The following is a 16,327-nucleotide window of genomic DNA, read 5'->3' as shown; positions in this document are numbered from 1 at the left end:
GTCAGAAGGGCGCTGCTCTCCTTCCTCCTCTTGGTTTTCCCAGTGACCTCCCCTGACCTGGGCTTCTGCAGAATCACAAGGATAAGGACGGGGTGGGGATGGGAGGGGCGTTTTTACAGTGTATCCTGCTATGAGCGCTTGGCTTCCCGGCTCCTGTGTGATTCAGTCCCTGTCTGGATCATCGGGCTCTGTACGTGACTTTGCAATGAACTCGTTGATTTTCTATAATTACTGGACGGCAGTGCTCGTTTGTCGGCCAAAGCTGGCCGGGGGGTCGTGCGCGATACTCACAAAAGCAGGAGCACGGCCGGCAGGATAACCACCGGGCTGCTGACGTAGCCCACCACGGAGCCAAACCACGCGGGGAAGTCCTTCTCGATCGTTTCTGATACGATGTCATACATTTTCTCCTGTCCGCTGCGAGAAAGACAGAACTCTGGATTGGATCGCTTTGGGCAGAAGGGTGCTGCAAAGCCATCCAGAAACAGTGATAGGGCTGGAGCTCCAGCCCCAGAGGCAGTTGCCAGGTAGGGCAAACACCCCAACGTGCAAGATACGGACACTCCCGGGAGGATTTAAAGGAACTAATTGTCTGATTAATATTAGATTTGAAGGGGGAGTCAGTGATCACAGTGTGTGTGTGTGTGTGTTTAATAATGTATACAAACATAGCCTCTAAATGTCGTACATAGTTTCGAAACTGAGGTCTGGAAATTGCTGCCTTGATGCCATTAGATAAATAACGTAGCATCAAAAGTGACGTGGGTTATCTTTTAATAAAAGCTTCCCGAGTTCTGGAAGGGAAACACTGACCAGGTGGAATTTCTCTGTAGCACAGGACCTATGCCCCTGCCCATGTTGCCTTTAAATGAGCTGTATCTTTTCAAGATGAGCCCAGAGGTGAGCCTGTCTGAGGGCAGCCTGCTGTCCAGGAAAGAGCTCTGGTCTTAGATTCAGCAGCTGTGGGTTCGAGATCTTTCTCTGCTGCTGACCTGTTCCATCAGTCAGGAGGAGCATTCTTTTCAGGGCAGGGGCCCTTTCCCTAGAGCCGTCAGTCACTCCCGGCAGAGCAGACAGAACCAAATAACTTACCTGAACGGCCCGCAATTTAGAGACGGCTTGTACCGAACAATAGCGAAAATGGTGGGCAGCATGCACAGGAAGAGCATGAACAGGAGCATGGCCAGGTAGAAGTTGTTGGACCTGCAAAGAAACCACAGGCCATGTGCTGACTCCCCTCTGTGGCCAGCCCACGGGCCACGTGCTGACTCCCCTCTGTGGCCAGCTGCCGATGATGGTATGCCCAAGGAGCCAACACCAAAGGGACAGAAAAATCCTCCTCCCGCTGTTACCTAGGAAAGGGTCTGTCCTAGGGTCTCAGGCGGCTTAGCAAACTAGAAATGGGTGCCCAGAGGGACTTCATGGATGGTCCAGCCCTGCCGGTGGATCTACTAAACATTTGCCGAGCATCTGTCCATCTCAAACCAAGAGAGTGGGGAACCCTTGGTCATCCCCGAATAAGCTCGACTCATTGAAAAATCTCAGAGCCTTTCCTCCATCCACCTGGGTCCCTGTCTGATGGCTCCCCGTCCTGTTCCCAGCCTTGCACTCGTCTCCTATGTCTGTGGGTGGTGAGGCTCCTCTGGGCTGATTCCTGACTCTTGTCACTTCGATGTGGTTTGTGCCCAACCTCTTATCCTCTCTGCTCCTGGCGGCTCAGGGTGATTGTTCTGGCTACTTAAGCCCTGGGCTCTGAGCTGTGCGCTGGTGTCAGGGAGCTTGGCTGCCAGGCGTCCCTGAGGATAACTCCTATCTATGGGGTGTGCAAGGCCTTGCACACAGCTCTGGAAAGAGGATGAGAGGTCAGTCTAGAGACGGTCAGCTAGTGCTCTTTGTCCCTCTCGTTAATGAAATAAACTGGACTAGAAGAGAATAGAAAATATCAGAGCACATACCAGGTAGTAAGCAGGTGAACGTTAATAGCTGATTTGTGAAACCTTTCTCTATGGACTATGTATACGTGTGTATATGAATGAATACAATGAAAATGCCCACATACTGTATACAGTGTGTATATATATTTATATTCATTTATATGTGTGTGTCTACACATATAAATATAGACATGCATGCACACATAAAATATATACAAGCATATAAATACACATACATACGAACGTATGCCCGTGTGTGTCCTGGTCACCAGATAAAATATAAACATGTTGTTATGTAGGCAGTTCACGGTCAAAAGTCTGAAAGCCGCTGATATAAACCCACAGAAATAACAGTTATGTCAAAATAAAACAACGGGGCTCTAATCAATGTGTTCAAAATGTGTTACGAATTCACCGAAACGGCTAAAATGAAAACACCGAGGACAGCAAGGGTTGGCAAGCCTGTGGGACGTCTGAGACGTCTGAGGGGATGAAAGGCGTGACCAGCCTGGAGACCCTCCTGGCCCCCATCTGGGCAGGTGAGCACGTGCACGCCCTGTGAGCCGGCAGCTGCACCCCGAGCGTATTCGCAGCAAAGACGCTGAGCAGCATTATCCGTTATAGCGAACAGCTGGGAGCCGCCGTGCGCCCACCAGCAGGAGCGTGGATGAAGACTGTGGGGTGTTTGCCTCCATAAGCCGAGTCTCCCCAGCACGATACGAGGGAGAGAAGCCTGAGACGAAAGAGCCCGGACTGTGTGCACCTCCATCTCAGGAAAGGAAAGAACTGGAAACCGTTAATTCCCTCAGAAGTTGGTAGCGAATCAATAATCCTGATTAGTCATCTTTGACTAGACAAAACTGGGTACTTTAACGAGACACTCAGAACTTCTGAAAATAAGAAAGAAAAAAAGAAGCCTTGCTGGGTTTCTACTATTATGGGAAAGAAGCCATAGAATTTTTTTGGAATGAGTATAACTTTGAACTAATTTATCCTTCAGTGAAAGCCATACTTTGACAATCTCTTTCTGCAGCGTGTCATGTGACCCGCAGAGTCGACTCTTTTTTTGGAAGCGAAGTTTATATCTGAGTGGTACTCCGTCCTCAAGAGTGAAAGCCAGGTTATTACAAAGAGTTAAAAAATTCCAACTGTAATAGATAAACTAGCATTATGAGATGATAAGCCTACGGTGGTTTTACGAGAAATTTGTTTAGAATGACAGCACGGGTACGTATGTCAGGAGGCAGCCCACGCTCGAAGGTTACTTTTTAATAGTCTCTTGCCTTTGAGACCATTTGGATTCTCCCCTCCTTCCTTTCTAGGCTTTAAAAAAACTGCTTATAAAGATTGGAAATATGGTTTCTTAGAAGTTTAAGAAACTTATTTATAAAACATTCTAAACCTGAAGTCCTCGGGGAGATACTTCTTTTTGCCCCATATTTACAAAGTCGTTAAACTTCCTAGTTTCACCCTCTTCATGAGTCATCTCGGCAGCTTTTATTTTTGCATAAAATGGCCTATTTTATTATGATTCCACTTTTTTTAAATGTAGAATTGTATATTGTGAACTATTAGAGTTAAAAAATCGCTTTCAAAAAAAAGGAAGTTGGTAGCGCGTGGAGTCGAGTACAAGGGGGGGCCTCTGGGTCTTCGCGTTCCGTGTCTTGACCTGGGTGCTGGTTACCCGTGTTCGGTTAGTGAACAGCCATCAAGATGGACTTTTATGCCTTGTGCATTTTCTAAACGGTTATTATACCAGTAAAAAGTTCTCCCGCGGGCGAGGAGGGTACGCACGGCCTCCGCGCTCCGCGTGGGGCCCACTCGGCTCTCACTGACCTGGAGGCCCGGAACACTTGCTGGTGAGGCACGTTGCAGGTCAGCACGGCCCAGCTCCTCAGGTACATGAGCCCGATCAGTTTGAGGACGTTGAACGCCGGGAGGCACGGGGAGAAGAAGGCCCCCATCCTGGAGCCACAGAGGAAGGCTGGTTAGCATCCGTCCTCCTCCCGTCCACCGTGGTCTGCGACTTTGGACTTTCTACCCTATGCCTGAAGAACTAGAGAAGCCCCAGAGAGGTGTGCGACCCCAGCCCTCCAGCTTGAGGGGTAAGGCCAGTCCCTTCCGCGGACGAGGAGGGGTCCCCAGCACAGCATCCCGTGGGCACCTGCGAACCCAGAGCTCGTCTCTCCCTCCACGCCTGGCGACGGGGAGCATACCCGCTGTCTGGAAGTCTGCGTTGCACACTCCACTTTTACGACAGACTAACCTTAGTACCTGTTTTCGCTAATAGAAAGAGATCCGAAGAGGGTCTTTGCTTTTTTTGCTTCTACAAAATGGTACAGCAGCCCCCCTTATCTATAGGGGTTCGTTCCAAGACCCCGGGGGGATGCCCAGAACAGCAGATGAGCTGAACCCTATGTGACTGTTCTTCCCTGAGCATACAGACATCCCTGCGATAAAGCCGAGCGTACAAATCGGGCACCGTAGGAGATTAAGAACAGCTCATGATAAAGGAGAACAGTGGTACCGACAGGCTACAACAAAAGGTATCTGACTGTGGCCTCTCCCTCTCCAAGTGGCTTATGGACCACGCTCACCCTTCTTCTTGTGAAGATGTGGGATTAATGTAGTTATCAAAGCGCCTGAGGTCTAGCAAATACTAAATACATGTTATGCATGATCTTTCATATGGTGTTTGCGAAAACTCTGCAAAATGGAGTGGATGGATCCTAAAGACATGGAATTTGATTGAAGAAATATTAGTCGATGCCTTTCTATTCCACGCATTTTGCTGAATGACTGTGAAGAGAAATTGTGTTTTCTGAGCGTATGGAGCATTCAAAGAGAGGCGTGGAAACTTCTTTTCCTTTGCTTGCTCGTATTTTAACAAAGAGCACAGAGTGCAGTCCCTCGGGGGGTGGAGAGATGACTCAGGGAGTTCCCTGCCGTGCTCACACACGCACGCACGCACACACGCACGCACGCACACATACACACGTACGTGTGGATCACATGGCTCCTTTTGGGTCTTCAGCATCTTTAGAAACAGGGTCGCCTTGGCCAGGGGTTGCCCTGCCTGCAACGGATTTCCCATTCTGGGCCTCATGCTAGGATGGGTCTGTTGGTCTGCGGGATGGCCATGCGCCCGGGCTTGGCGTCTCAGTGAAAATATGGAGGCACATGGGAGGGAGAGTGGGGGGCTGAGGTCGGACCTGGCCCCAGCTGTGACACGGCCACTCCTGGATCTCCTGCTGGGGACGCAGCAGCCTCTCCTCCCAGCTGTCCCTGACCCTCCCCAGCAGCTCGTTGGAATAACTCCTGTGCAGACTTTTTTTTTTTTTTTGGTTATGACCAATAGTGGCCTAAACGGACTATTTCTTTCATCATTCCTTTCTGCAAAATGCTTGGAAAGCCATTACTAAAATTGTTACGCAAGCAAAATGGGTTCATTAGGAAGAGTTTATGTCCTTTCTGATTCTTATAGCTGTTTATTATAGGCATGTCCCTTCCAGACCAAGCAAATCAAAATCTTAGCCCAGATGAGATGTAAGCAAAGGTTAAGCAGAGCTTTGACACCTACCAGATCATTCCTTGGTTGTAGACTAAATGTAACACATTCTCCGCTATTTTGAATTCCCCGTATTCTGGCTACAAGAGAAAACGAAATTATGCATCAAAAAAAAGGTTCCACAGTTCTTTGCACACACCGGGTCACGATCGTCACGTGCCGAGGATCCTTTGTTCTCACAGACACGGAGAGATGGCCCCAGGAGTCAGTGTCAGAACGAGAAGGAGCCCCAGCTCTGTGCACCCTCCCCTGCTCCCTCTTGTGTCTCAGCCAGGTCAGCAGAGGGGGATCTAGCCCTCTGAACGTCCCCAGGGCACTCCACCTCTCACTTACAAACTTGCTTTCCAGGTCCCAACACCAGTAGTCACTTAAGTACCGGACGAAAAGTCCCCGGAAGAAGTCTATGAGCAGGACGCTGGCCACGGTGAAGAGCATGTCGATGATGGAAAGCTTCAGCATCTCCTGGAACACAGAGAGTCCTAATGCCACCACGTCCTGCTCGCCCCCGTCCACCCCTTCCTGCAGGCACCCCCCCCCCATTCCATGGGCCCACCCCGGAGCCTTCACGTCTGGCACATCATGGGGGCTCAATAAGTATCTGTTAATTTGGAGTTGAATTTCGATGTCTGAGGCCAACTTTACACGAAACCAGGAGAGAGCCTGAGCCACCAGAGAGCACTTGGGGTCAGTGGTTCAGGTTCAGGAGACAATACCCCGGGGCTGAGATTCTCCGCACAGGATCCCGTGTGGAAGGCAGGAGGCAGAGCCGTTCAGAACACAGGGTCTGGAGCAGAAGCCTGGGCTCAGACCTTCCTTCTGCTCCTACTACCTGTGTCCTGGGGCAACTTTCTTCCCCTCTTGAGCCTCAGTTTCCCCATTTGTGCCTATGGGGAGGATGCTAGGATTCTCTTAAGGACTAAGCCCTTACAACAGGGCGGGCAGGGGCACCTGAGTGGCTCATTCGTCTGACTCCTGATTTCGGCTCAGGTCGTGATCTCAGGGTCCCGGGACCGAGCCCTATGTTGGGCTCCACACTCGGCACAGAGTTGGCTTGGGATTCTCCTCACTCTGCCTCTGTCCCCGCTTGCATTCTCTTTCTCCCTCTTTCCCTCTAAAATAAATAAATCTTAAACAAACAAACAAACAAAACAGGGCCAGCAGATAGTTCACACTGCGTGAGTCCTTGTGCTGATTGTTACTCTTAATTGGAGAAAATCATAAACCCTCACTGAACCTTATTTCCCTTTTCTGTGAAACAGAGATGACGCCACTCCAGAATTACGTGACGTGATGGTGGGCGTGAGGAGGGGCTTTAGAAGGCAGAACAGGAGCCACCTGCCCGACGTATGTCTCCCAGCACTGGTCTTGCGGACGCTGGGTGTAGACGGTGGTCTTGTTGGCCTCCGAGAGGGGCAAGGTGTAAGCTGGGACACTGGTCTCTTCTGGGGCCCACGTGCTATTTCTCGGGAGCCCTATCCCCGGCCCAGGTGTGGACCATTTCTCTTCTTCAGGGGCCATCCTAGTGGCAGAGAAGATGGTAGGATCTATCCAGTGACTTGTGTTATTTTTGGTAGCAGCTTCCTGTGCAGGGAGGGAAGGAAGAAAAAGAAATTGTCCACGTATTTGTAAATAAGCATCACAGACACCAAGGATATTGCTGCATTGCCTGGGAATAATCTCTCGGTCTCTCTCCCTGTCTCTCTTTCTCACCGTATCCCTGACTCTCCGTCTCCATCTGTCTCTCCTGTCTTCCCAGCTCTAGCTCGGTGGATGGCCACTTCGTACTGGCCCTGATGAACACAGGGTCATAACGGACAGTAGTTGTTGGTCCTTAGTGTCGGAGACTGCCCCGGGCTAACACCTGCTGATCTTCTCGCCCTTACGAGTGCATCAGGGCAGACTCATCATCCCTTGTTACAAACGAGGAGCTTGAAGCTCAGCCCCAGGTCGGTCTGCCAGCAAGCGGTGGGTAAGGACCCAGTCCATGCGACGCGGAGGCTCCGATGCAGAGCTGCTCATGTCCACGGCCTCTTCTGCCCCCTGAGCAGAACGTGACGCTCTGGTGTGGGACCGCGGCGTGGGCTGACACCCCTAGGAACCCTCCAGCTCCTCCCCACCTGCCCCTCCCCTGCCGTGCGGGATGTCCTGGCAGGTGGGGCAGCTTTCCTGTGGGCTCCAAAGCTACCCTAGGATGGGAGGGGAAACCCCTGCGGGGTGGGATGGGGGACCCACTCTGAGCTGTTCCCCACGAGCACTCATTTTCTCCCAATTTGCTAAATGACTCCCCCAGCCTGCCTCCCTTGCTCGGATCACTTGTAATCGCTCTGGATAGCTCGTCCGGACGGAGCTCCCGGAAATGCGGTGGTGCCTTCCCTGAGAGCTGGACTCCAAAGACCCGGGTTCTCCCCCAGCAGGGTTAGTCCCTCGCCCTAAACCCTGGCCTTGCTTTCTTTACCTTAGAAATGGGGCTAAATCTTCTCTCTTTACCTCGAGATGACCACAGCTGAGTTGAGTTTTGAACGTGATGTATAGAGTGCAAGTATCAGCAGTGATGACGTCCGCAGGGATGGTGTGTGCGTGTGTGCATGCACATGTGTGTGTGTGCGTGTGCACGTCTGTGTGCACCTGCACGTGTATGCGCCTGTGCGGCCGCGGGGCGGGGAAGGGGCTTCCGCCCAGGACGGGTGCTCACCTCGGTGCTCATGCTGTTGACTTTGTCCAGCAGCGCGATGATCAGGCTGTAGAGGTTCCCCAGGTACAGCACAAGGACCCTGAAAGACAAGACCGCCTCGAGAGACAAGACCGCGCGTGGGAGCCCGTGGCCAGACTGCCGTCAGTCCGGAGGGACTCCCACGGTCCTGCTAAGCCGGCGGCGGCCACACTAGGTTTCTTTCAGAATCATGGATGGGGGAGCATTTCAAAAATACAGAATTCCAGAACCCATCCTGCTAGAGTCAGGCTGGATGGGGTCTGGGGACCCCTTTCTAACCCTCCCAGGTGATCCCACTGAGGCCCATGCTTGGCTCAGCGTTTTAAACCACTCGTGTAGCAGAAGGAGTGTGAGCGGAGGAAGCTGGGCTCTGAAGTGTAGTGATTTCTGGTGTATAAAGTGTTTTTCCAGGCAGGATCTCATTTGAATGTCACAACTGTGAGGCTCACATGATTATAACCCCTGCTTGAGGACAAGTAGATTGAAACATGGTGACGGGTGGGGGGTCGTGCAGGCGAGCTGCTCAGGTTCACACAGTTTGCAAAAGGCAGAACACGGTTTCAGGATCTCGGGGTCTGCTTCTGAGATGCAGGGTGAGTGGTCAGCTGTTCCGGGGGACTGCGGGCAGCTGTGTGCAGGTGGGATCCGCTGACCAGCAATCCAAGACTTGCCGCCAGTCTCCCCGGAGCTGGAAGGCTTTGGAAGCATCTTGGCGTTTCCCAGGACGTAGCCTTGAGCCTTATCAGAAACGTGTCTGGGACAGCGAGATGGGAAAGGACAGTGGCAGGTTCACCAACACCTCCCACAGACACTGATTCACACTTAAGGGGTTAGGAAACTAATACAGGTGGATGAAAAAGAGAAAGCAGCTTATCCTGAGGACAAGACTCCAAGTTGAAGCTTTGCGTGGCCCCCTGGTGCCCACAGGCCCCGTCCTTCCACAGATGCAGGCTGACCGACACCTGCGTGGGAGCGAGCAGAGGGCATTGGGGGCACCGCTGCAGCCAGCCCTGGCTCTTCCCGTGGCTCCCTGCTCACCGAGCCGGGACCTGTCCATCTCTGCGTTCAGGGTACCCAGCACACGGCCAGACCCTCAGCGTGCGCTCGGAAGTGCTGCCCAGTGAAGAGTGGGAGGACTTGCTCCCGCTGTCCTGCTCTCCCAGTGCTCTGGTCCTCACTGCGTCTTGGACAGAAGGCGACACGGGTGGCTGGTGAACTAAATGGAACTTAATGGAACTAAAATAGTATGTCTTGCTCTTATTACCAGAATTAGCCCTCATTTGTCTGGGGCGCGTCTCTTGATGCCTCTGTTTCTCTAGTTTTAAATGTGAATAACGAGACCAATCTGCGTAATAGGATTGCTGTTAGGACAAATGCAATAATAGAATTGATCGTCCCAGTGCCTGCTGGTGAGGAAGGAGCTGAGGAAGACGCTTCTCCCTCAGGTCAAGATCGGTGCTGAGCGGAGTACAAAGACCCAGGTTCCAGCTCTCGAGAATCTCAGCCCTGAGCCACCCAGGGCCAGCAGATGTCCGCAGACCTCTGGCTCTTCTAGTCCTGTTTTCCTATCTTTGAAATGACAGTTGAATTTCAGGGGGTGGCAAACGACAGCCTTCAGGCCAAATCCTAGCCTCACCTATTTTTGTAAATAAAATTGTAAGGGACATGGCCACAACCCCTCGTTGACGAATTGTCCCCTGGCCACTTTCATGCCACAACCTCAGGGTCCAGCAGGAGCAGCAGAGACGGGTCCCTGCGGAACCTAAACTGTTCACTGCCTGGCCCTCCTCAGAACATGCTCGCCAGCTCCCGAACGAGGGGAGCCTTTCCCGAGGCAGGTGGATGATGGGCTCTGCACAAAGTTACCACGTGGGACAAGAGGAAGGGCGCTGAGGCAGAGGCAAAGCCGGGCTCTGCTCGCCCAGTGAGCCACCCCTGCCTACAGCCTCCCTGTCTACTGCAGAGATGAGGGCATCGCCCTCCAGAAGAAGGGGAGTTTTTGGGGAGACGGAAGGAAGCCGGCGCTAGAAATGGATGTGGCTGCTCTGTCCCTGTGGGTTCCCCAGGACACCCTGTCAGACCCGCCAGCACCACCTGCTGTCCCTCCACCCCCCATCCTGGCGCCGCCCTGTCCGTTCCTCTCTCCCCGCCCCCCCCCCACTTCCCCCCTTTCTCTCCTGCAGCATCGTCCCGCTTTCCTGGAGCATCCCACTTTCCTTGAGATGCATCCAGAGGGGAAGCTCCGTGCGAGGTTTGGGGGGCAGTGAAGCAATCCTGGCTCTTGAGGGACGTGGGTTCCCATTGCGGCGGGCACGCAGGGGCTGCACCACGTGGCGGTTCCCACAGGGCTGTCGTACCTTGCCAGCTGGAAGCGCAGCGTGGTTCGTGGGTGGTACATCTCCAGGGCGGCGATGAGGTCGAAGGCTGAGGGCGCCAGCATGGTGACCAGGGAGACCACCACGCTCACCTGCCAAGACAGTGCCAGCCGTGAGTCCCAGGGTCCCCAGCCCAGCCTCACCTACCACACGCTGGCCTCCTGCTCTACCATTTGGTCCACGGCCACTCCGAGGGCTGTGCGGTTCCTACACGGAAAGCCTCCCACAAATCCCTGCCAGCTAGCTGTTTCCCAGAGGCCACCGCCACTTTGTCGTGGGCTTATTCCTGCAGGAGTTGTCTTTGATCCGAGAGGCTCACACTTGCTGCTGGGGAATCTCGAGCATTTTGGCCACATTTCCCAAGTGCCCTGCCGTTCTGCTTATCTTGGGTGGCAGACGGAGGTGACCCCAAATATTACAAATAGGAAAGGGGGCGAGTTGACATGTAATCAAGTATTCTTTCTGTACATGGAAGAGAAATTATCTAGAGGATTATACTTGGCTCTTGTTTGTCTGCACTTCTGGTAACTTAAAGAGGACATTTTGCTGGTAACGGGGAGGTGGGAGCCAAAGAAAGACGTAATTTCTGAATATGCCCTTAAAAACTTGATCTATCTGCAAACACACAAGCACGTATTTACATAACCCCCTGAACTGGCATGAAATAGAAGGAGGTCTGAGAAAAGATGACCTCGTATCATCTCAGATTCTGAACAACTACCATACATTGAGGTTAAAGTGTAAGCATCCTGTCACCTACACGCTCTGCTTTACAAATCCCGTGCATGACGCTTCTTTCCACCGCAGTGGTTGGAGAGAGGGCCTCCGTGCATCGTCTGCCTTTCAAATCTTTGCAGGAAAAGTGAACACAGCAGTCTTACTGCAAATATTAAGAATTATAAGACGGTTCCTAACTCTCCTTTTGGCCATTTGCCGTCATGAGGATATTCACATAAACAAAGGGAAGAGATCTTTTAACAAACAAGCTTAGGAAGCACTGTTTGTAATTCAGAAAGACAGAAACGGCCTCCAAGAGCTGGCCCGTGGCCAGCTGTGACACGTGCCGTGGAAACGGTTCGGGCATCACAGCCTGTCTGCAGGTGAAGCCCATTTCTGGAAATGCACCTTTCGAGACCAGCCCAGCACAGTCGGCAAGATGCAAAGGTAAGCAATGGGATGGACGCTTGGAGGCCGTGTTGAATGAGAACCTCTCCCGATCGAGGCCAATAAAGCCATTTAGCCAGGTCTTGGCGTCGCCACTCTGGCTCAAAGCCCTTGCAGTTCGGGCTCTAGGACCAGAGGACTAAGTTCCTCCAGGGAGACATTTCTAGCTAGCCTGCCTAAGACACAACATGGCAGGAGAGGCCAGGCTGCTCTGGCGTCCCTCCGGGAGGGCGCGTGCGGTCGCGCGGCGGGTACCTCGTTCTTTTCCCAGAGCGTCAGCTCCTTCTTCGACTGCTCCAGCCTCTGGGACCGGTCCACCACGAAGTAGATGAGGGAGATGCTGCCCGCGAGCGACAGAAGCACCAGGATGTTGGCGACGACCCTCAGACAGACGGTCACCACCCTGCGGGGAGAGGCAGCGTGAGGACGGTCCGCTGGGCCGCGATGCACGGACACCAGGTAGCAACGGGACCCGTCCACGGTCCCGTCAATCTTCTGCCCTGCAGAGCTAGTGCCCTTCCCTTCACCCCACCCCCACCTGGGTCCAAAGTCCTCCTTTCCTAAGGGATCCACAGTGACTTACGAATCTGACCAGCTACCATGGGTAGGACTTTAACCCTACGTCGTGAGTCTGACGCTGAACGTAGATTTGCGCGGGGGGAGACTTCTGCTGCAGCCTCAGCTCCTACAACAGGCCCGGCGTGTACAAACACGTCGTAGCTTTAGTCTAGGTGAGCGAGCAAAAGAAGAGCAGCCCGATGCCATGAGATGGAACGGGGACTTGCCCGTCCTTCCTAACACTGGGCAACACTCATGGACTCCACTTGGCTGACTTTTCAGGGCGTCTGCTTCTGACGTTGGAGCCCGTCTTAGCTGGGGTCTCCCTGCAAGCAGAGCCTCAGGCAGTGGCCTGTTTTCAAGTGGTTTATTTGGGTCACGATCCCAGAAGGTCTGGGGGTGAGGCGGGAGGAGGAGCTGTTAGGACAAGGGTGCGTGGTGGACTTGGCCACGGCGGGAGGCCACTGCAGGGCCTTCCGAGGGGCTGGGGAGCTGCATCGCTGAACGGTCCGCCCACAGAGAAGCAGGGAAGCTTTTGTCATCGCTCATGTCCCTGCTGGTCAAGGGTGGCTCCCTGAGCATGAAGCCCCACCATTGCCCCCAGCCTCCAGATTCCCGTGCACGTGCACTGTCGGGGGTTTGGTGGGTGCCCTGGGGCAGCAGGTACCGGCGAGGGGTGAAGGGCCTGTGCACGCAGCGGGGGCATCTACACAGCCCTGCAAGGCCCGCCCGGCGGCAGGCACTGGAGGACCAGGTGTGGCCGGGAGGATCTGAAGGGTGTGGAGAGGTGTACCCTCCTGTCTGTAAAGCACAATTCCACCTCTGGGTGACCTTGGACTGGTCACGACAGCTCCCTCTGCCTGATTCTTGGCCCTTCATCTGTTCAAGGAAGAAGCTTACTCCCAAATGAAACGATAAACATCACCTTGTCCTTCTGTGGAGAACTTTACATAAAATGGAAAATCTGAGCGAGAGTGAGGCCCATTAATACCATTCTGGTGCTTCCTCACTCCCTCTCCTCCCCAGACCGTGCTGACGTCATTGGTAGGGTCAGGTGGGTCATGCACTATAGTCCCCCGTGTCCCCTCCAGCACCTGCTGGTCCTTGGGCTGATTGCTCCAGAAAATGCACGTGATGGGTGCAGGGTGAAGTCCCCAGTCGAATGTTCATTTTCCCCTGTCTCTACCCTCTTCCTTCCCCGTCCTGTGATAATATCCTGGATAACCCAGAATGCCTACTACACCTCCATTTTCCCCAAGTTTTAGCAGAATCGGGAGGATTCAGGATTTGTGTGATTCAGGAAGAGAGAGGAGAAGCACGTTATTCTTCCGTTGACACATTTGCTTATAGTAATGCACGACCCAAGTTCACATCTTTGAACTGGAATGCTGCAGTTTTTAAATTTGAGGGAACGCCAAAATCACCGGCAAGGTTTGGCTTTGCAAGGTTTGCTAACAAGGTGGATTCTCATGTCCCACTTCCAGAAGTTGTAATTCGGGGAATCAGGGTGGGTGCCAAAGTGGTCTACACGTTGTGTGCCCTGGGGTAATTCGGATGGGTGGGCGCTCTCTGCCCTCTGAGAAGCATGGATGGAGCCCCACCCTCATTTCACGGGGGAGGAAGTGGGGCCTGGAAAGGCCAGGGGACCTTATCAGGTCATGGAAGCTAATGATAAAAGGAGGGCTGGAGCCCCTCATCCGGCTCCCTGGGGAGAGTCCTTCCCGCCTCCACAGCCTGCCTCCCCCCTCGCATCCTTGCTCCATCAGGCTTTCTGCATCGTGGGAACTACTCAAGGTGCTAAAGAACCAAGAACCAGTGAGGACATCAGAGAGCAGACAGGCCGTCCCGTGAGGACGGGGCACTGGCCCTTCTGTGTCATCGGCTCTCTTTTGCAGAAGGGCCTCGCCTCTCTAAGGCAGCCCTCAAATCCCGGAGAAGGAGTTCGGATCCGAGACATCACTTTGGAAGGCTCGTCAACAAGAACGGGATGCTACTTGTGTCTCAGGCCCTCAGGGACCAGTTGCTAAATAAGGTAGCTTTTGCTTTTGCAGTGAACTAGGAACCGGCACCAAAAATACCTCTTTTATCATCGAAGTGAAAGAAATCGGTCAACTTCAGCACTCTCACCCTGTCACCCCATTGAAGGAGGGAGGAACCCCTCTTAAATACTGCTGTCGAGGCTTTGCAGGCTTCCCACGTGTCCCCTTCCTAGAAGGACAGATTTTAAGGGGAAAGAAGAGCTGCCTGACAACGTGCGAAAATATCGAGATCGGCTGGTGAGTTTGGTACCGAGTTAAGATAGCTTATCAATGAATGGAGCGTGGGGAGGGTCCATACATACAGGTTTTTGCTTTTCCTCTTTTCCTGCTCTTCCAGGATAGCCTCCTTTAAGAAAAGACACATCCGAATTAAAAGCTTAACCTTGTCATTAATCATACATCTTTAGAAATATTTCCTAGTAAGAAATGACTTACTGTCTTTAATTGAGATTTTATTAACATCAATGCTTTGTATACTAATAAGTAGATGGGAAAAAAGCGGGGCTTGGGCAGAGGAGTGAAAGGGCACATCATTTATGTGAGTGAAATAATCTAGATTTTTTTACCCCAAAGGGGCAATATTTAGCGGTCTGCACTGCTCAGTAGACCCAAGTCCCCGAGCGGGTTTGATGACATCGTCCTCCGAGCTAACGCTAAAGCTCACGTCCCCTACACGTCTGCATGTATTTGCCCAGCAGTTACCGGCAATATGGTCCCCATCCATTATGCAAAGTATCAAAAATACACCAACTGGAATTTAAGGGGAACGAAATGAAAAACTTAGAAGGAAGAGTTTCGCAACGTCTCTTCGTGTGTTCCATGGCATTGGTGGTGCGCGGTGGCCATCCCGTGGAGCCGCCACCCTGCCCGGGGAGCACCGGGAGGAGGACCGCTGGCACCTCCCCCAGGAGCCCTGACCTCCCCCGGCCCCGCCACGTCGCCCACTCACCCTGATGCTGTTCACGATGGCGGCCGTTTTGCTCTCGGCGGCCTCTGGGTTGCCGATGAGGTAATCCCAGGCGCAGAAGACCCGCCAGCAGAAGGTGTAGTTCTCATTGGAGGCACTGGCCAGGCTGTTTCGGGAGTTCTTTGCCATCCTGCGAGAGAGGGGCCAGGACGGGGCAGGTGACAGCAGGGTCGAGCTGGGTCCCGTCCTCCCGGGGCTGCTGCCGGTCCACACGGGGCCCTGGTGTGAATGAGAACGCGCGGCCGGCCCCATCCGGGCGCTGGGTTCAGCCCCCCCTTGTGGGGAAACCGCACTGGCCGGTTGTGGGCTGAGCCCGTTTGACAAGCAGCCTTGCCACTGTGGCGGCCAGGAGGTCACCGAGGTGTGTGCGCCCGTCGGGCCAGCCTGTCCCGTCTCTGGGCAGTGTGGTTGTGAAGTCAAACTCCCCTTAGAGCCGATCAGTCTTCCTGGAGGTCCTGCCCATGGAGGCGCGGCGACCCCACCTCAGGGAGCCACTCGGGTCCCTCCAGCCCACGGTGCCCCTTAGACGCTTCTGAAGGCAGGAGTCTGCATCCCTCCTCCGGGGGAAGTCCCTCGCCCTTCAGACTGTCTCTCCGGTTATCCTCTCCCTCTGTAGTCCCTTGTCCTGAGTTTGCCTCCATCTGTGTCCTAAACTGAAACATCTAGCGAAGGGCATGTCTTGCAGGTGGGGCCTTGAGGCCCCCAGAAGCTAAGCGGGGAAGCTTCTTGTGAACCGAAGGCCCCCAGGTCACCCTACACCCCCTCAGGATTTTGTTGTTTGATGGGGATGGCGATGTTAAGGATCGTTTTTTACCTCAAGCACTTGTATCTGCACTGGGCTAAGATGCCCCACGAGGCAGGTGACAAGACACAGTGGGACACACAAGGCAGACGGAAGTAGCAGGTGAGCCGGGCGGGGAGGGGCCGGGTTCTCCCTGGCTGGGAGCCTGCCCGTCGTACGCTGTAGCCAGCTCCAATATAGAAGCACTGAACGTGAACGCCGGCAGGGAAC

The 16,327-nt window shown here is 53.5% G+C and overlaps 1 protein-coding gene and 1 long non-coding RNA gene across 2 annotated transcripts in view; one reads left to right on the top strand and one right to left on the bottom strand.

The window, feature by feature from the left end:
* Positions 1 to 16,327, bottom strand: part of TMC3 (transmembrane channel like 3) — a 36,590-nt gene that overhangs the window by 4,916 nt on the left and 15,347 nt on the right. Inside the window, exons 8-18 of the mRNA XM_008687811.2 lie at positions 15,298 to 15,445; positions 14,651 to 14,694; positions 12,007 to 12,154; positions 10,570 to 10,679; positions 8,195 to 8,273; positions 6,838 to 7,083; positions 5,836 to 5,964; positions 5,515 to 5,582; positions 3,771 to 3,899; positions 1,093 to 1,203; positions 292 to 417 (exon numbers count right to left, since the gene is read on the bottom strand). Coding sequence (XP_008686033.2) covers positions 292 to 417; positions 1,093 to 1,203; positions 3,771 to 3,899; positions 5,515 to 5,582; positions 5,836 to 5,964; positions 6,838 to 7,083; positions 8,195 to 8,273; positions 10,570 to 10,679; positions 12,007 to 12,154; positions 14,651 to 14,694; positions 15,298 to 15,445 — 1,338 coding nt within the window. The remainder of the gene's footprint in view (positions 1 to 291; positions 418 to 1,092; positions 1,204 to 3,770; positions 3,900 to 5,514; positions 5,583 to 5,835; positions 5,965 to 6,837; positions 7,084 to 8,194; positions 8,274 to 10,569; positions 10,680 to 12,006; positions 12,155 to 14,650; positions 14,695 to 15,297; positions 15,446 to 16,327) is intronic.
* On the top strand, positions 7,414 to 9,374 carry LOC121105532. Its single transcript, XR_005838099.1, has 3 exons — positions 7,414 to 7,654; positions 7,793 to 7,917; positions 9,157 to 9,374. It is a non-coding gene; the product is annotated as an uncharacterized LOC121105532 (long non-coding RNA).

This window comes from Ursus maritimus, unplaced genomic scaffold, assembly GCF_017311325.1.
Source record: "Ursus maritimus isolate PB19 unplaced genomic scaffold, ASM1731132v1 scaffold_27, whole genome shotgun sequence".
Classification (NCBI taxonomy): Eukaryota; Metazoa; Chordata; class Mammalia; order Carnivora; family Ursidae; genus Ursus; species Ursus maritimus.
This window is presented reverse-complemented; position numbering and strand designations above follow the sequence as displayed.